Here is a 20,505-nt window from a genome sequence, read left to right on the forward strand (position 1 = left end):
CCGCCTATACCAGAACTCCATAAACAAATGGTCTCCTATGCGTCTGTGGCCTGGCTTATAGGCTTCTCGCGCAGACGGCTACGTTTTTGTTCCGCGTTATGCCTGTCACCTATTGTATTTTATGCATTAGGCAGTATTGTTTCTTCCACGCGCATTCGATCTGAGGTCAGAAGAGGTCTCCTTATCCCCTCTCGTGCCGCAGTTACTTAAGAGTGTCGTCTGCTGAACGCGTGTCTTCTATAAACAGATTCGACACGCAGTGCTCTCCAGATGGCCCGACCATTGGTAAGACAAGCTTTGTAACTCACCCCTTTGTGCTGACCTATATTATGGCGTAATGGATAAAGCCTATCTGATTCAGGGGCCCACTGGTAGAAGTGCCACTCTATTCTTGCAGTTAGGGTAATTGAAAATGGAAACTGTATGTAGCATATCCATTGAATTCACAGACTGCTAACCTGCAGCAATAAAAGTCGCATTAAGTGGGCTACCACACAACGTACGTATCGAGTAACGCAACATTTTGACGCAAAGGATCTTATTATACCGTACAATTTGTGGAAACGCGCGATGGATGATTATATGCCTGGCTGCCTCTGGTCTAGGCCGGAATTCGATGTAAATACTCGTAAATTAAACATAGGTCATGTATTTTCCTTTTCCAAATAATATCACTTTGTCCTATAGGAGAGCGTCTTGTAGCTAAATACAGCTGTATGTAGTAGACCAACGTATAGGCTGCTCAATATACTTCTTGTCAGAAAGGAGTGCGAGCATCAAATAATTAAACGAGACGTGCACTACCGCTCGGAATGCTATTAAAAAGCTATAGGTTTAATACATCAGAAAATATTTCACAAGATGATTACCATCATTTAAAGGTTTCTGAGCCACGCCGTCATTTTTTTTCTTATGGTATTATTAGTTTGCATTTGATAGTTTATAGATAACTGACCATATGTTATTATAGTAATTATTTTACTATACAATAAATCACAACACACCCCCTCCTGCCAAACACACACACATAGACACACACACACAATTATTGTTGCCTTTTAACATTTTAAGTTAAGCAAGTACCTAAACATTGAGGTAGGCCCTCTTGAAACAGCCAATTGCTTTACACGAGTAGGCCTAAACACTATTTTAATTGTAAAACGTTGCTGGGTCAAACATCATGCGGCATTTATGGCAGAGTTCATTTCTGTTCTGCCACATTTTATGGCTGACTACAAATTGACTTACAGGAACAACCTAATGTAGTCTAATAATTGTTCTTATGTGCTTTACAAATGCTTATGGATTGCTTGATATTTTTTTTTTTTTTTGCGAGCAGAGGTTATTGTCCCCAAGAAACCAGCAATTGCAACGTAATCAGAACCTGGTAATTAATTTGGTTTTATTAGTTCTCATTGATTATTGGGGAAATATACTCATAAAATATGATTTTTTTATAGTAAGAACATGACACATGTACATGATTTTGGGTAAATAAATAAATAAATAAATAAATAAATAAATGGTCGTGTTTACTCTGATTGTGTGGCAGTTTTACTTGTACAAGCATTTACCATTTTTATAACATGTGGACCCCAAATCTAAAGGTAAGCAATTACTCTTTGGAATGTCAGTTAGCGATTGTTATTTTTCTAAGGACTTTCAAGTAGGCTATACTCTAAATAAAATCTTTTTTTGTCAAGTGACAAAAATGAAATAGCTACTGCTTATATAAGCCTATAGGGTGCTGCTGCAGATACAAACGATACTTAAACGTTGCTTAACAATTCTTAAATTTTAAAGACTGTTTAATTGCTACACTCATGAATCCATTGTTTTTAGTACAAACTGGAGTATGCTCACATTGACTTCAGAATGTAGGCCACCATTTTATGGCACATTGTTCATTAGAACTGTGCTTTCAAGTAAATGTAAAATGGCTCAGTATCCTATGATGTTCTCCTCTTGAGTTCACAGACAAATCGAGATACTCACTATGTATGTCAGGAGTAAAAGTGTTTGTTGAATATTTAAATCCTGTGGCCAACAGCATTATCGGGCAAACGGCAAAGGTTACTGGGTAATTCACTGAGCAAAGCAAATTAATCTCAGAACTTTCAATGCACGAGGGGACCAAACACCATCTTCTGTTATTATGCTTATCTGCTGAAAACAAGTTAACACAAATCCCTAAAATGAGAACGTTAGTAAACTGCTCAGGCATTGCACCCAAAGCCCACAGATGCTTGATTTGCTCAAGAACCTCCAACTAAGTGTGCACCCTGCAAACAATTTTTTCCACACTTGAAAAGGCAAATCCTTTTTAATTCAGCAGCAACCGTTCGAAGCCTCATTCTACATTCATATTTTTTAACTTTGTTAATAACCTTCAAAATGGACCTTGCTTAAAACCAGGGGAGGACTGAAATCAACATATTTATGAAAATGTTGTTTTATAATCATGGGACACAGGAAGTGTAAGTCTTGTTCTTTGAAGGAATCGGGGTGCATGAGCGAGGATCTCATGACATAAAGGGTATTCCATCCAAGAACTGGAAGAAAATGAGAAAATTGTAATCTGTTTTTCACCAGTGTCGTATAGTGTAGTATAGGACAGCAGTGGAGTATAAGGGGTAAGGAGCTGGTCTTGTAACCAGGACTTCTTTCTACTGCAGTGACTGTGGCTGGAAACTGGCTTTAAAATTATCCCCAAGAAACATGTTACCTTTTAAAGCAGTGTATGCAGTTGAATACTTCAGAGATACTGGCAATTGTTGCTTAGCAGATGGTGATTTAAAAAAAATGTATTACTTGTGTGGTGTTTCAAGACCTAATTTAAGCCAGGGTTTTAAGAAGTACAAAAGGTGGAGGGTCATTTTTCACCTTGTGCCTGCTCCTTTCTATATTCAAGTTACTATGTACTTACTACCACAACTCCAACGGCGTTCAAGTATAATTGTGTGTGTAGGCTATGCTGTGCGCTGCCCATGTACACCCCCGATAATAATCCAATTCTAAACAATTATTTTATGTATCCATTTAAAATTATGACTGCACTATAAAAGTATATGTGAAGACGGCACAAAGCACGTTATAAGAGCAGTTTAAACGGAAACCTCATAAGTTCACTTCTTTCATAGTTAATATTTCACGGTACTGTAGAACATTCATTCAGGAGGTGACCCAAGGGCGATGTCCTCAGGGGTTACATAGCATAAAAATAATACCAGGAGAATATTTGCGGACGTAGCCTAGCTGGTTATCTAACCATCTACACGACGCTTTCGAACGTCCAGTTACACAAGTTCAGCGCGATATTCCTAGAAACAGCGGAACGACGCGCCTGAAGCGGCTCAATGGTCGCAAGACTCGCAAATACCCGACTGCTTTCGATTTGGCGTCCTTTTATCCTTAACAGAATGGGAGATGTGCCTGCCAAAAGTCAGCTACCGACACCGGAAACGGCCCTTCCCGGCAGGAATGAAAGTTTAAAAGTATCAGGTAGGATTTTCCCTGTGTTACATGTTGGCCATATTTTGTGATGTAACATCAGCGAAACACGGAAGTGCTCTGGAATTTGTACGCTCACCCTGGATCAGTCTCATCTGTTCCTACAATGGACTGGTGTTCTAAAGAAGGTTTGGATAGTGGAGCCTAGATCAGTAGGTGGAAACCGTGGAAACAGGAAACTGTGAGCGGTCGAAACATTCATAAAAACGACACAGTCAGAAACCTGACGCACATAAACAGGAGGCGATGAGCATACATATGCTTACACAAATATGAACTTTTCTGAAAACATAATGCAACACTCGAAGTTACGTTTTTGGACAGGGGTTTAGCACGCAGAGTTGACCTAGCTAGCTAGCAAGTTAGCTGGACCCAGTGTTAAGCACATGCGCAATGACACGGCGAGACTGCCCATGATTGTCACGAAATGTAACGTTTCTAATGAAATAAAATTGAAACAGCTACACACGTGATGCGCCTCATAACACAAGTCCAAACTATTGTGTGACAAGCAGAATCCAATAGATTACTTGACAGGTTTGATGTGTTCTGTTCCGTCACACAATGACTGTTCGTTCCCTTCAAAAGCTCAGGATTCACATTTTTGCACATGCATACATTAATATTGTATGCGATTATTTCAGGCAACCCGTGCGAATATTTCATTGCGTGTGGAAACAATCACGTATGCGAGTTCTGAAAATACGAACATAGCCTTTGCGTATCGTAGCCTACTGCGTGCTATGTAATCTTTGAATAAAGTCCCTAGTGGCTCCTTTTAGGAAACTGTGACGGTAAACGTAACATCAAGTAAATAGTGCAGTCAATTTTCCGTTTTCAAGACTTGTTAGCTGCATGAAAAGTTGAAAGTGAGTGAGTATTTAGCAACCCCGAGACAATGGATAACATTTCATCGGTAATTTAATAATAAATTGAATAAATCAAGAATAACAATAAAGGTTGTTGTGGGAATAACCCAGTTAAAGAGCCATCTATTCACACACACAAACATTTCTTTCTTGGAATTTATAAGGGACAACCACCCACGTTACATGGGGATGTAATGTCATCACATTACAGCACAGCTGTGGCATTTGCACTGCTTTATGCACCTATGCAGTGTTTGTTTGAGCCACCAACTGTTCTGTTTGAGGATTGCAGCTTCTGTTTTTCTGCTGGTGATTGACAGTGACTGCGAGACACCACTGGAGTGTGTTTCTTCATTTGAGTTTTCCACAAGGACAGTTGAAGGCTCACTTAATCCTTCAGACAGAATAAACGCGGTTAGGGCCTGTATACCTCTGTACTTTCTGTACATGTTAAATTAAACCTAAACACATACTGCATGTAGCCTATTCCTGGCGGGGGTCAAATAAGCTAGTTCCCATTTGAAATGTCCTGAAAATTACAATCTATTTACAACTACTGATTTCTTTTTTTAAAAGGCTTAAACTGATTTTAATGGAGCTTTATGTGTCCTACATGTAACCCATTATTAAATAAATCCCACAGGCCAGAAAATATTTTGCTAAGGGAAACTCCATCCCGTTTAAAGTCGGCTGATGCGAAACATCACATGTGTTCCCTGGCATTTATTTTTTAAAACGTTGTCTGAGACGCTCCATTTGCATTAAAGATTCATTTTGATTCCCCTCAAACTCGCGAGAGAGCGGAGGACGGAGAGTGGGGCGTTTAAAAGGCAAACTTTTCAACGGCCGCGAACGAACAGCTGACGCAGGAAGCGTTGCCTGAGATGGAAATTTACAAGGGAGAGCAGAGTTAGGACCTGAGTGCTGGAGAGAAACTCAGCCAGCCTGAGAGCAAGTGGAGAGATTAGCTTCATGAGTTATGAGCACTAGTTTTGGTGGCATCAGTTATTAATCGGTGGTCACTGATGGGGTGGAGACAAAGAAAAACAAAAAAAACAGAGTGCGGTACCTTGCTGTAGCCTGGTTCCAGTCCCCAGAGCTGGGGAAGTGGAAGAGAAAAGGGGTTGATGTTGAATCCCCGGGAATCGCTGGCCCGAGACCAGGAGGCCGCGCCAGAGTAGATGTCTCAGCACAAGCAGGTCCAGGCTTCAGATGCTAAAGCGCGTTTCGGAGATTTCGGAGAATCGCCGGGATAAGGTGGTCAGACCCGGTCCAGGCTCCGCTAGCCGTCCAGCCAAGCCTTTGTGTGAAGGGTAAATGGTGTGTTAGTGTGTGTGTGTGTGCGTGTGTGTGTGTGTATGCGTATGTGTGTGTGTGTGGGTTAGTGTGTGTGTGTGTGCGTATGTGTGTGTGCGTGTGTTAGTGTGTGTATGTGTGTGTGTGTGCTAGTGTGTATGTGTATGCGTATGTGTGTGTGTGTGGGTTAGTGTGTGTGTGTGTGTGTGTTATAGTGTGTGTGTTAGCGTGTGTGTGTGCATGCGTATGTGTGTGTGTTAGCGTGTGTGTGTGTGTGTATGTGTGTGTGTGTGTGTGTGTGTGTGTGCGGGTGTTAGTGAGGCAGTGAAAAGTCTGGCTCCCTGGGGCAGCAGCAGCCTGTTTGAGATGCACCTCACACTGCAGCTTTGTGCAGGGGCATGGTGTGCGGGCACGCCGAGATCCACCCCACAGGACTGCAGTCCGCTGATTACAGGGCTTCCCCTAGGCAACACAACCGCACCGTGGGGCTCGGAGGTTGCCAAGAAACACTTGGAAGCACAGACTGTCTTACCGACCCATACTGGTGTGCGCCTGTGTGCATATTTGGTGGGTGAGGGTAGCTGTGGAGTTGGGGGGTGGGGGGTGGGGGAGTGGGATATCATTGTGAGGGACCATACCTGGAGGTCAGCTGCAATGACATAAAAATTATGCTAAATGCTGGTTTACCTCTCTGAAGAGCATAAATGAATCAGAATGAGCGATCAACTAAGTGCCGGTCGCCACAAGAACAGCCCCACTCCACGTAACCAGTGGATGAGTCATGAAGATATTGCTTTCTGATAAGGCTAAAACGATCCCTGATTTTGATTTCGTAACTGTCCTCATCACTGGATTATATTGGAAGCAATAGTGCATAGTTTTGTTTATATGTTAATTTGAATGATTTAGTGTTTACGTAGATTCAAGTGTAAAATTCAAATCTACGTTTGTGCTAAACCACTGGTGCAGCATGATGGTACAGTGGGTAGCACTGTCGCCTCACTGCAAGAAGGTTCGAATGCAGGCTGGGGTCTTTCTGTGTGTTCACATGTTCTCCCCGTGTCCGCGTGGGTTTCCTCTGGGTACTACGGTTTCCTCCCGCAGTCCAAGACATGCAGGTTAGGCTAACTGGAGACCCTAAATTGCCCGTAGGTATGGAGTGTGTGAGTGAATGGTGTGTGTGCCCTGTGATGGATTGGCAACCTGTTCAGGGTTGTATTCCTGCCTCTCACCCATTGCATTCTGGGAATGTTCAATATACTGTCTCACTGTGTGGTTTTGTCTGAATCAGATTAAGCTTAGTTGTAACCACTGGTGTAGGAACACATTTTGTTACCATACTAACCTCCCCCTACTATTTTTAGCAGTTGGCCATATGTGGCCAAATTAGCGTTTTTGATACACTTTAGAAATAAAAATTTTTAGATACAAAACAATTTGTTATTTATTAATTATCCCTTTAAACTATTCAGATATATTTAAATGTGCATACATTTTTTTTTTCTCTCTAAATGTCTAGAAATCCCTGCGAAAACTTGACTTATATTCCCACTGACCTGATCAGTTTGATGACAGTGAAGATGAGATGTAGAATTTTTTTTTCAAGTGGATATTTATGAGGTTTAAGAAAATATATTTGTCCATATGCGTTTTAAATAGGGAGCCTAACTGATGAACAGTTGATTCAGGAGAGCCTTTATGGTCTTCCTTCAACAGTGGGGAAAAATAAGCTTTCCTCTTAGGAACAATCTTCCACATTTCAGTTAAGCACTGTTTATTTTCAAATGGCTTTAGAGAATGTAATGTTTCGATGAAAATCGTAATTACTTTGACCCATTGTTTTAAGATGGTCTCCTTGTTTAAATCAGTACGGTGAATGAGCTTTGGTGCTGTTAGTGTTGTGTGTTATTACAGCGTTATAATGTTATGTCTGGTGAACCTGGGACCTTCACGCACAGTACTTGCACATCGTTGGAGACGAAAGTGTTTTTTTTTTTTGTTTTTTTTTGGCAATCCAACAATGAGCATTTAGCGTGCTATCTATGCCACACAGCAGCTCCTGTAAGCAAACCCCTGCTTTGGCAGAAAAATATGATTTAAAAAAAATAGCGATGTCGAATAAACGCTGTGAAAACATTTCATAGCCGATCAATGCAGGCAAGCCGCCATGTTTGGTTTCCCTAACTCCGTGCAGGAAAGGTTATGCGCCTGCCACTCTGAATTCCATAGGGTGACAGAATAGAAGGAGTGCTATTTTTTTGTGGTGGGGCGGGGGGGGGCAGGGGGGTGTTCGGGCTGACAGGGGAGCCAGTGGAGAGTTGGCACAGTCAACGCACCCACGGAGATGTCCTCCCGAAATAATGGGAGGTGCCGTGTCTTGGCAGGCGGTGAATGGGCTCCTTGGCGAGGGAAAAGGCGACGTGGCCGCGGGACATTTTCTCCCCGCCCGCACAAAGACGTCCAGGAGACTTGTAGCAAGCGAGCGAGACATGGAGGAACTCCTGAGCGCTTTGGCGGGGGGGGCAACGGGAGACGGGAGGAGAGGAGAGGAGAGGAGAGGAGAGGAGAGGAGAGGTGGCGATGGTGGCGGGTGGGTGGATGGGTTTGTGTGGCGGTGGGGGTGGGTGCGGGGGGGTGGGGGGTGGGGGGTGGAGGGTGCCGGGGCTACAGATAGCCACACACGTGTGCATCTGGGTGGGGAGGTAGCGCAGGAGATGAAGGAGGTGGTGTTGTGCCAGGGACCGCCGCTGCCGCCACAACAGTAAAAGTATCTGTGATTAATTTTGATCAATTTTCCCGATTCGGCTGTTTTCCTCCTTCCTTTTTTTTTTTTTTTTTTTTTTTTTTTTTTGGGAGGGGGCTGGTTGGGGGGAGGTGGGGGGGTGCAGACAGGCTGGCACAGGCTGGAGCATCGCCAAGGCAGTTCTGTTCGGGAAGGTTGCCATGCTGAGAGAGAGAGAGAGAGCAGAGAGGGAGAGGAGAGGAAGAGAGAAAAGACAAGCGAGACTTGGCAAGGCTCTATCGCGGCTCCCTTTGTCTGTGTGTTCGGCTTTGCGCTGAGGAAATCAAAAATACCAAGGGTGCAGGAGCTCTGCTTCAATGCTAAAAAACAAAACCGGACCAAAAAAAAAAAAAAAAACGGCTGAAATATTTCAGGAGCAGGGGTTGACGGGCGCGATTTGTGTAACAAATATGCAGTTTACTAAATGATTTCTGCAAAACTACTGTGTCTTTTTCTCCCCCCGCCCTGAGGGGGAAGTTGTCTGAGCCAAGAGATGACCAGGTTGTTTGAAAATCTTTGTTTTTCGGTTTTTTTTTTTTGTTGGTAATTTCATAAGCGCGAGATGTGGCGTCTGTTTGTTTCTGTTCTCCCACACAAAAGGAGCCTCAAAGTCATTTTGGGTTTTTTCGAGACCAAGGACTGCCAAAATCGTCGCAGCCAAACAAATGGCAAGAAAAAAAAAAAGTTTGTTTTCTTTTGTTTCCGCTCCTGTCTTTACCAGCCGGACCGACGTAAGTTGTTGTCGCCCTCCAAAGTTCAGCGACTGTCATATTTTGAGCTCTCCAACCAGATGACAGCTTCCAAAGGGGGTCGACTGACTGCTTGGACCACCGAAAGAAAGTTGATTGACCTTCGCAAACGGACCCAATCCATGTGAAATCTTCCTCAAGTCAGAAGTGTTACCAGAGAAACAAAGCGCGGTTTGAAGCTTCATTCAGGTGCCGCCGGATCCCTAGGATTCAACTGTACCTCACAGAACGACAACGTGAAGACAACTCTCACGAGTCCTCACTGTAAAAGGGACAGCTCTGTTTTGCTTTGTCCCATCGGCAGTCAACAGCTCGATGGATTCTGCGTAGCATATTGTGGTGACAGAGTCGCCACTTGCTGCCTCACTGATGGACAATGGTTTGGAGATCAGAAGGCCCGAAAGCTTTTTTTTCGCCCTTCCTTTTGTAGCATCTTCTTTTTTCTGAGACGAAGCCTTCAGACCTTCAGAAATCGGATCGCGGTATCCGGTATTAGAAGACTCCTGGTAAGTTTCTTGTTGTGTGTGTTAATAGAGACCGTACCTGCTTGCCCCGAGACCCGGGAGGAGCCATTGGTGTCCCTTTGAAATGATGCGTCATTCATGGCTGACTGTACCATTGTCCCTCAGCCTCTCTCTACCTATGTCTGCACAATGCTCTCTCAATGGTAGTGTCTGAAAAAGATGGTGGCTTTTATGAGTGAATGCTGCAACACCGAGGACCCGAAATTCTCTGGATGGATCGCCTCGTACCCGTGGAGCCAAACTCCCTGTTTGCCGTCATTTCCCAGAATAATTTCGCCATTCGTGTTTTGGGGAACACCCTTCCACATAGTGGCTTTCAGTTGTAACTGTGCTTGGTCCTCCAAAACACCCTCCTCCTTGCAGAAACATGGTTTGTTCACAGGGGCACATTTCGTACACGGATTAATATTTAAATATTTTTTAACACCAATGATCATTTGCCAGGTGTGCAGAGTTCATTACCAAATGTATGCTAACTACCATTAAGATCTTTTTAAATGGCGGTTGAGGCCCGCATAGTACAACATTCACAAAAAGTTCCTAGGTATGTGACTTTTCTTTGAAGTTGGAAACTTGTTTGAATACCTTTTTTTAGGAGATTGTATTGAGACCTTGAGTACCGAATTACCAAAAACTTATTTCTGGGCGTGGAGAGTTGTAGGGAGGTGGCCTGATTAAAGCAAAGGTTTAGCTGCCAGCTCCGCCAAGCAGGAGAATTGCGAGGAAATTAAAGACAAACGACAGAGAAGTGCACAGCGGGTCCCCGGGACTGACACCTCGCAGGGAAGGAACTCCCTCGGTGTTCAAATCTCTGGCAGCCTTTACAGTGTTTAGCACCTCTGTCAGGACAGTAATTGCATATCTCACCACAGTAAATATAGAGTGTTTCTTCTCTCGCGAGCAATTCCCTGATGTTGAAATTGCTTGGCTGTGTTCCGTGTGCAGCGTTTGCGTTTGCGTTTAATGAGATTGCTATGTCATCTGCTTTACGGCCCTCAGCGTACACTCGCTGCCTTTCTACTGTTGCTTGCTTTGTACAGGCAGTGGTGCGGTCGTTTCCTTCAGGTGACCGCCTGGCTCACCTGAGCGTTGAGAATGGCCATTTTAGATTCAGTTTTCAATGCTTGAATGGTGGCTAAAAGTCATGTTTAATGTTTTATGAATTGTGTGGTCAGGCTGCCACCTTTGGACATCTTGTCTGTAAATGTTTATCAGGTAGGGTTATAAGGGGGTGGTCATCACGGGTGCTGTCTTTTTGGCAAAGCAAATGCTTCTGTATAGAAGGCCTTGATGATGTCACGGATGATGTCATGACCGGATATCAGGCTGAAAACAAGGGTTCCGTTGCAAGAAGAATGTCTGTCGCAAAGATGAGGTCAGCACTAGTGAGCCTTCCTCTTGCAAGAGCTCGGGTAAATGATAATAGTTTCATAATGGCCGCAAAGACAAAAAACAATCTTCTGTATTGTCAGGGAGCTAACAATAGCTAGTTGGAACAATATCTTACATAGCCAAATTCCATAGCTACTGTAGCATTATTTAACCGGGTTAGTCTAACAAATGTTACCTAAACAGGTAGCTGAAATATTAGTACTACACCATGCTAGATACTCAGAGGAGGTAACGTGGTGACACTGCGTACATCTTGGTGCTTTTGCGCGCGGTTTACAAAAGGTCATCTCTGTTTTCAACTGTGTCTGCAGTGGTTAAATTTCTTCATCCCCACTTTCTCGTCTTGCGAAAGTGTAAGTCAGATATTGTGTGGGAAATCGGCCAGATGTCGCCCATTAGACTCTTGTCAATGAGGAAACGAGCCATTGCGGGGTTGCCCTATGAAATTACAGTGTTTGTGTTTAGCTTATTACTGGAGACAGTGGGAGAATAAATGGACTCTTTGGACGAGGCTCTGAGGTTTCCAGTGCTGATATGATGAATTACTGGGAGTAATCACGTTACTGTGATAGTATTTCTCTCGTTGTCAAGTTGAGTTGTGAAGTAGCAAATTGCATCTATAAAGTGAAGTTGCTGCGAGACTACATGGACCCCAGAATTCTTTCACAGCTGTCTGTAGTCCATGTCTGAGAACACTAGTGGTGGCTATCCAACTGCTGGAATATACCTTTTCCAACTGAGGCATTGTGTGTGTCTTGGTCCTTTTGAATTTATGCAAAAACTCAGAAGGAAAGATATCAAATATAAGATATTTATAAAACTGAATTTTGTGCTAAATATTTTTTCTCAAGGAAAATTATTCTCTTGAGAACCAAGTAGATCAACAAATCCATCCAACTGGATGAGAGTAAGAAAGAGTCTCTGTTTTCATAGGAAGGAGTGGTGGACCACGAGAGGTACCCAAGGCCTGGCAGTAAAGTGAATATAATTAACTGTTTACTGCAGCAGGACACTAGCATGTTTACAAGTGAATAGAGCCAGCTAAATTAATATCAGCACATGATGTCAGCCCGAAAGACTGTATGATCTGTACTTCCTATCTCATCAAACTGAGGCTGCATGTACTAATGATCTTTATTAATATTTGGAAGAAAATCTGTTCTGTCTGTGGGTTCTTTGAAGAAAGTAAGGAATCACAGCCATATGCTGTAACATCAGATATATGGTTTAGAAAGACATAAGAAGCAACCATTTTTCAGTTAAATGGTATAAATTAGTCCTATTTTGTCATTTTAATCCAGGTTTAAAAATTGTTATTTGATTCTAAATCAGATAATGGATGTGCATTTTAGGCTTGAGTTATGACAGATGTACATTCCAATTCCGTGCTGGCTACAGTGCTGTAAGAATGCCAGTGCGTTTTGGGCAAATACCTAAAACATTTATCCCAGTGATGCAAGAGGAGAAGGAGACGTTTCTTTTTTTCTGTCGGTCAGGAGAGCCAGCTGAGTCTCATCTCAATCGCACAAAATGAAGGTTTTGGGATGACGGCGGTGCTTTCTGTTTTTGCCAAAGATGTCTGCCTCTGAGTAGGAACGGTTCCCCCCTTTTAAAAGTGGGCTCAGAGCAGCGAATAATTCCGGAATGGCACCCGCGTGCCGGTAACGCCTCTAATTTCAGCATTTTGCCCGCTGGCTCTTTGAGGTCTCGGAAGCTCCCCGGAAAAAGGAAGGGAGGATTTTTTTTTTCCCAGCATCCGGGCCTGACAGATCGACGCAGTGCCACTGCAGCCTGCTGACGTGCGGAGGAGGAGGAGGAGGAGGAGGCGCCGTCCAGGATGAAGCGGACTACTCGGCCCGCGGCGCTGGGGCTCACCGATGGCCCGTCCATGCGTGTGCACCCACTGCGAATGCATTATTCAGAGCTCCCCCCCCCCCCCCCACCTCCCCCCCCGCCCCGGCCTTAACAGGCCACCGACGTCCTGGGCCCGCAGCGAGGTTTCACATCCTCTTAATCCACGCAAATGCCACGAGGAGACAAAGAACGCACCCGCGGTGGAGTCCTAATGGCGGAGCGACGAGACGAGAAATCCGGTGGCCCACCGGCAATATTGCGGGGTTATTTTTAAATCATGTGTGCACACGCATGTTAAATTAATTTAAGAGGCTTATCGTTCTCTGTTGTGTTGCAGATCACTGTCAGTTTGTCACAGGCTGAGTAACGATCCGGGGCAGCGCTGCCCGTAACGCAAGCAACATGCGGGGAGTTTCGACCCGAACCTGATAACCCCCGACTCAAACAGCGGTCGTGGTTTTTATCAAGACCTTAAATTACCCGTCAGCACGTGCAGGTGAACTGCAGGAGTTATGTGACAGCACAACATTCCCTCACGGGGGTATTTTAGGACAACCGAGAAATGCCTTTACATCTGAGCTAACTTTCTAGTTAGTGTTCAGATTAACACAAAAGGGTCACCCAAGCTTGGAATCTGTGTTAGTTAAACTGACTCATAGTCCAATGTTAGAAATGCAACAAATACTTATTCATCCACTGCCAAACTATAACCTCTGTTACCTTCATTCTTCTATCACATTTAACTACACAACATAACATAACAACACAACGTAAGACGAGAACAGGCCATTCAGCCCAACACTGCTCGTCTATTCCTACCACTAAACTGTACTTAATGCTTAGTTTACCTAAAAGCTAAGACGCTAACTACTGTCTTTTAGTCCATCGTGATTTGTGACCCTGGCTTGGCACAGTATTGATCCACAGCTGAGTAAGCCACGGGCATCCTCAAGTGGATGACACACAGAAACATGGCGCACTGCAGTATGGCGTGTTTCACTAGAAGGCTGTCACTGCTTAACACTCATTTTAGCGAGCTAAGCCCTGCAGGACAGTGAGACACAAACTTAGGACCTCCACAGGAAGGGTGTGTTATGATAACTCCCCTGAAAACAATCAAGTGTAATCTAGAATCATTATAATAGCTCTCGGCATACAATTTTAATTAAACGGGAGATTAGACGTAACGAATTAAAGATTCATTCATTAACCTAAAACTCATCAGGTGGGGATTATTAATATGATTAATTATGGCACAATGATTCTAATGATTCTCTGTAATGATTCTCATAAGTCTTAAAAAGTCTTAAAAAACAAATTGGAAAAATAAAACTAAGATTAGCTCTCGGCTGATTTGCATGCTAACTTGCGCTGTGTGGAATTGTATTTATATGTTGCGACTCGTCAGATAACGGAGAGGGAGAAATATGCAGAAATATGTTTCGCTTTTGCAGGATCGGACTGCAGATATTGCCCTCCACGTCTCCCTGGCACTGCTGTTCGTGACGTGACAATAACAGGGTTCCAAGTGACATTTCTGTTAAACAAGACCAGGTCAAAACCTAGTATATGGCTGGACCTAACACACGTGATCCGGCCGTCCAATGGTGTAACTTCATAACTCGGCCGACCAATGGTGTAACTTCATCACTCACTCAGTCACTCAGTCACAGACATTTGCTTTTGTAGGGCTGGCCCCGCTGTTGCGGTCCAGCCAAAAATGAATTATGCAGAAATACATGCTGTATGTATCATTCTTTACATGTGTGTGCGGTGCTATGCATGTGTGTTTTAAAAAAAGTTTAAAATCTGGGTGTAATTCCAGTTTTCAGGCAGTGATAAAACCAATGAGCTCATGAGAACTTTAAAGCTCTTACAGAGCTGTAGAAATGACAGACAGAGCCCGGTAATGTAATTCTCAGGTCCTGTTCTGAAGAGAGAGAGTGTGCAGGAGAAGGTGTGGTAATCCCGCAGAAAAGAGCTGTCGTCTGTACTCACAGCGTGTTTCTCACATTGATCGCAGTTCCTCTCGGGCTGTCCATGTGCGGCCCAGACAGCGTGGAGGCCGGGAGCCTTTGACCTGCCGCACGGGGAAAAAACGGACCGAATTAGCATACCGGAGCCAATCAAAGGAGACAAAAAATCCAATAATTCTGTCATAATTGTAAGAAATATGATTGATTAAATTTATAGGTGTCCAAAATGCTTTACAGTGAAATACTGTAACCCCCCCCATTTTTACTGATAACATGCAGAAATCCCTGGGAAATTGACTCATAAAGCTTTTGCTTTAAACCGACAGAAAGCTGTCTCCCCTTCCCTGGTTGATTTATTGATTGATTGGTTCATTAGGTTAAAGAAGAGCCTCTTGCTCATGACTCTGCTTATGTGGTCAGAGGTCAATAGTTGCTCTGATATGAAAGGTGGGGCACACATAACTGACTCTCCTGAGAGTAGATATCAATCCCAGCAGGTGATGGTGGAAGGTCTATGAGCTTTTCCCAGCAGCACCATTCCTCTCCTTGATCATGTTTAACATTTGTGGCTTCCCTCACTTTACCCAGCCCCTCTGACCCTCTGTGCTACCGCTAACTAACTGAGACTGCATTACCGCCAGCTAACCTAGTCTGTGCCAGCGCTAACTGCGGCCATACTACTGCTAACCGAGTCTGCATTTCCGCTAACTGACTTTGTGCTACCGCTAACTAACCAAGTCGGTGCTACTGCTAACTGAGGCTGTGCTACTGCTAACTGACTGAGTCTGCGCTACCGCTAACTGAGTCTGCACTTCCGCTAACTGACTGAGTCTGTGCTACTGCTAACTAACTGAGTCTGCGCTACCGCTAACTGAGTCTGCGCTACCGCTAACCAACAGAGCCAGTGTGATCATTTTCCCAGCCATATTTCCAGGCTTGTGATCATATTTCCAGCCATAACGGTGCGATGACGGCAGTTGGACTTCCTCGCCATTTGTTATGCAACCCCGTCTGAGTGGCGTAATGTACTGGCATCGATAACGTCAGCCTGGCTTGTGAGAAAGCCTCCGCTCTGCGCTGTGCGCGCGCGAGCGCAGCCCTGGCGTCTCTGCACCGGCGGCGCGGCTCCGCGATCGACCGCGCCGGGTTTCCGCTCCTCGCGCGCGGCGGGTCGGGAAGGGGAATGCCATTAAGGGCATTAGATTAGCGTTGCTTGTAATGTTTGCGTCTGTCTGCCGGCTGCCGTTTGTCTAATGTTGCAGGGCGGATTGCACAGCCGCGCGCGGATAAGTGGTCCGGGGGGGTGGGGGGTGGGGGGGATCAGCGACGCTCAACAGGGGCTTGTGGTGCTGGAGAACCCCAGGAAGGTGAAGTGCATTTATGCCCCCCCACCCCCCCACCCCCAGTCAGGGTGTCACGGATACAGGAGGCAAGTAATAGGGGAAGTAATGCTGCCTCTCACTAGCCCCTTTACAGACAAATCACGCCAGCAATTCGGAACCTCAATTGGATATAATTGACATGACCAGCACCAGGGTCCGCCTCCTAACGGCCTAACCACACTACATAGGTGGTACATGTAAAAAAATCTGAAGTTAAACTGTGGACCTAAGTATAATAATTTCTGCCAAGCTAATAACGAATTGTTTTGTTTTTTTGGATAATCCCTCAAATCTGAGAATCTGTGCGTGCTGCCAGCAGTTAGGGTTACTGAACATTGGTTGAGTTTCTTTGGCGTGAGCTGTTATCAGCGTTCTTTCCGAAAATGAGTCTTCTCGGTTTGGCGCGTACGATTGGCCACAGCGCGGGGGTGTCCGGGCTCGGTAACGTCCGTGCTTCGATGACACAGCTACAGGGCGTCTCGTGCAAACTCTGCGCAGGTTAATTAGAATTTGAAGGGCTTTGGAGAAGCTTTTGCAGGACGGGGCTAGGACAACATTAGCCGAGAGACGTCTGGCTCGGGCCTTCACAAAACGCTGTATCGAAACGCGCTGACGCCGCGGCTGGTTCCCCCGTCTGCTGGACGAAATCCACAACACCTGCCTCGCCGAACAGAGAACTGAGGGAATTAAAGATGGCCTGCGTGTGCACCCGGACCGCATCCGTGCCCATATTTTTACCTCTGGGGTGGCAAACAGTGCTTTAATCTGCACGCAGAGAAAGAGAGAGAGAGAGATAGAGAGAGAGAGAGAGAGAGAGAGAGAGGGAGACCGCAAGGAGTCGGAGAGGCCATGTTTGATGTTGACACAAAAGCGGGAGATGAAGGCACAGGCATGCCTCGCCCCTCCGAAGGCAACTCGTCCCATTATCCCGCTGTCGTACTGTCAAAAAAATGAAGGAAAAAAAAATATATATATATATATGCAGTATGTGTGTGTGTATCTATATATACATCGGCAAAGTTCAAATGGAACTCGAAAACCAATATGTGTTCTGTGCAGCCTGTTTGCTCTGCGGAAAGGAGCCGTTTATTAATAGTGCTGGGGGGGGGGGGGGGGGTGAGGTGACCGGATTGTCCCAAATTTCACATCTGCACGGTGGCTGCAAGCCGCAGATAGCCTTCAGGAATCAGGGCTAAGAGCCTCCCTCTTCGGTTTCGCTGCAGCGGGCTGCTGGGTTCCTCTGATATTTGCAGCAGCAATAATACGAGCTAGCGCGCGTGGCTAATGTAATCACCACAACAAAGCACTGCTTCATTTCCAGTTGTGCTAGATGTGCTGAAGCTCATTGTGGCTTTTCCTCCCTGTGAATCACCAGGCAGATTTTTTGTTGTTGTTGCATTGTTACAGTACGCTGCTAATGTGAGACTCCGGCGTGTCACACATTAATATTGGAAATATTAAAATCTTCTCTTTGCCCATCCTATTAATAATTTCTCTATACGTCTGTGTGAAGTTTTTTTTGGTGGTGTGTGTTAGGAATGCAAGTGCAACTTTAAAGGGGTTTCTATATTTCACCAAATTTCTCTCTCTTTCTCCCTCTCTCTTTCTCCTTCTCCCCATCCCCCACTCTGCGCTCTGATTGGTTGAATTAACTCTGCAGCCTCCTGCTGCGAATAATTACTTTTGATCCAATGCGGATCTCACTCTCTCCCCCCCTCCCTCGCTCTCTCTCGCTCTCCCCCCCTCCCTCGCTCTCTCTCGCTCTCTCTCTCCCTCCCTCTCTTTCTGTCTTTTACTTTTAAGCTCCCGCTTCCTACTCCCCCCATGCACGTGTATGCATGCACACACAAATACTCTCTCTCTCCCTCTCTCTGTCTCACCCTCTCTCTCCCCCTCCCTCCCTCCCTCTCTCTCTCTCCCTCACTCCCTCCCTCCCACCCTCTCTCTCTCTCTCTCTCACCCTCCCTCCCTCCCTCTCTCACCCTCTCTCTCCCTCTCCCTCCCTCTCTCTCTCTCCCTCGCCCTCTCACTCCCTCCCTCCCACCCTCCCTCTCTCTCTCTCTCTCTCTCTCTCTCCATTACTGTAATGTGGTGCGCGGGCTTTATTAAAATGCGCTTGTTGTCCCTGGCAGCTGGTCGATGAGCGGCGAGGGGACTGTTTTGGGAGGCGGCCCAGCTGAGGGCTGCTGACTCCACACCCTCCGCTGCGCCCCTTTGATTGCCGCGGACGGGACACGTGGCAAGCCGTTGATTACCGCTCGCTTCCTGAACGGTCCCCCAGATATGGCTCTCTGGGCGCCCCGCCCCCGCGCTGATTTCGGATGGGGGGGGGGTTATTGGGGGTTGAAACAGCGCCCAGCTGAGCCGCGCGCGGTTCAGTCCGGATCAAGATGGGCGGAGCCTTTCCTGTGCGTTTCCCCAAGTTAAATCACGCTCATTCAAACGACAAACGACACCACCCTCTCTTTTCATTTTTTTTGTATTATTTTGGGATGGGTTGTGGGGGGTTGGAAGTTGGGGGGGTGGGAGATTGGCCGCATGGACAGTGCACCGGGTCTCGGGTGCTGCCCGCCTGCCACGCTCTGAGCGCGCTCTGTGCACCCCGAGCGTGTGCTGCCCCCGTTCAGCCTGACCGACCCGTCGCTCACGCTCACGCTCCCCAGTTCAAACCTGCAGCCGCGGCGCGCTAATGCGCAAAAAAAACAAAAAAAACCGGACGTGTTGAAGCGGAGATTAATTTCTCAGCGCTCTGCAAATCGAGCTCGGCGACGAGAACCTGAAAGGTCACGCGAGCTCAGCGCTCTTCGGGAACGCAGGCTTCTGTACGATTCTGTCCCGAGATCTACAGACCAGCATCCGCCTCGAGATAAAAAATTTAAAAAAACGACCGATCTCGGTTACGATCTGAGGATTTTTATCGCCCCAGTAATTTCTGCCTAATCTTTTAATTTCCCGCAATCCGGGAGACGCTCCTTTCATGTCATTCGCGTTCTCGCTGTGGCCCGCCCCGGCAGCCGACAGCCTGCCGGACCGATTTAGATCACACAGGAAGTAAAGACAAACTGACGGGTTTCAAGGAGGTTCCGAAACACGGAGGCAGCAGATTTCCCGTTTTGTCTGAAGTTTCTTCGGAAACGGGAAGAATGCGCCTCGACCCGGGGCGCGGCAGGACAGGCCGCGAATGACATTACCGGGGCGGCGTAATGCAGTCCCCCATCTCTACCTACTCCAGGTAACCGAATTAGGAGGCGAGAAACACAGCTGGGCCGCTTTCTGCGGTGATATTGCAGAGCGAGGGGGAGGGCGTTTTGAGTGACAACCGGAGTGAGGTGCACCATGGGAAATAACGCGATCGCTCATTTGCATCGCGACGGCCTCTCTCCTGTCGGGACGGACGAGCGAGCGAGCGGGCGGCAGCTGCCGTGGAGACCGGCGAGCCTTCTTTGATCTAAAGAGCCCGAACTGACAGGAAGTGCGGGAGAAGAGCGCGTACGGCCGAATTTGGAACGCTCCGCGTGAGCCTCTCTCTGTGTCAGCGTTCGGTAGAACAAAAAGTCTTTGTCTTTGAACGAAAGTCAGCACCGTCTGGACTTCTGTGATAGCTTCTCTGATAACTTAACATTCGTAGACCTTAACAACAAAGCAGAACGCTCCATCGGCCCTCTGATGATATGTTCGGTCGACGCGAGCGACTGTGCGTACAACTTCGGTTAAACACACTCACGCGTGCACGCCGAGGATCTTGCGTTTCGCCGTACCCGTTTGAAACAACGCCTCTGGCAGTAGCCTAGCCTCCTGGTGTATAATTATCGTGCGTTCGGTCGCGGTTGACGGCTAACGCGCCGAGCGCAGGCGGAATCACAAGTTTGGAATTTACCGCCTCCCATTAAGAGGGAGTCTGTTTGCTCAATAGATTTTGACAAACGGGTAAAGGTGCCGCTCGGCGATAATGGGATGCGTTGTCTTCGGCGCGGCGCGACAAAAGGAGCGGGAGTCCCTGGACGCAGCTGCCCGGCGCTTTTTGGCACAATTATCTTTTTTTAAGCCGCCTTAATTGCAGGTAGACGAGCCCCCGGCGCTGAACCGCCCCATTATGCCCGCCGAAGAAAAGCGGCTTGATTGCGGCTCGCCCCGCAGACGCCGCCGCTCCTTCGCGGTTTCGGGGCCCGCG

At 46.3% G+C, this 20,505-nt stretch overlaps 1 protein-coding gene across 2 annotated transcripts in view; it reads left to right on the top strand.

The window, feature by feature from the left end:
• Positions 1-3,174: 3,174 nt before the first annotated feature.
• Positions 3,175-20,505, top strand: part of msra (methionine sulfoxide reductase A) — a 63,084-nt gene continuing 45,753 nt past the window's right edge. The window contains exon 1 of one of the 2 annotated variants that reach the window (XM_035423792.1): positions 3,175-3,501. In XM_035423792.1, the coding sequence (XP_035279683.1) occupies positions 3,357-3,501 (145 nt within the window). In that variant the 5' untranslated portion in view covers positions 3,175-3,356. Of the gene's footprint in view, positions 3,502-8,576; positions 9,713-20,505 lie in introns of those variants that run through there. The other variant, XM_035423793.1, reaches the window with a different exon arrangement.

Source organism: Anguilla anguilla, chromosome 6, assembly GCF_013347855.1.
Source record: "Anguilla anguilla isolate fAngAng1 chromosome 6, fAngAng1.pri, whole genome shotgun sequence".
NCBI classification, from domain to species: Eukaryota; Metazoa; Chordata; class Actinopteri; order Anguilliformes; family Anguillidae; genus Anguilla; species Anguilla anguilla.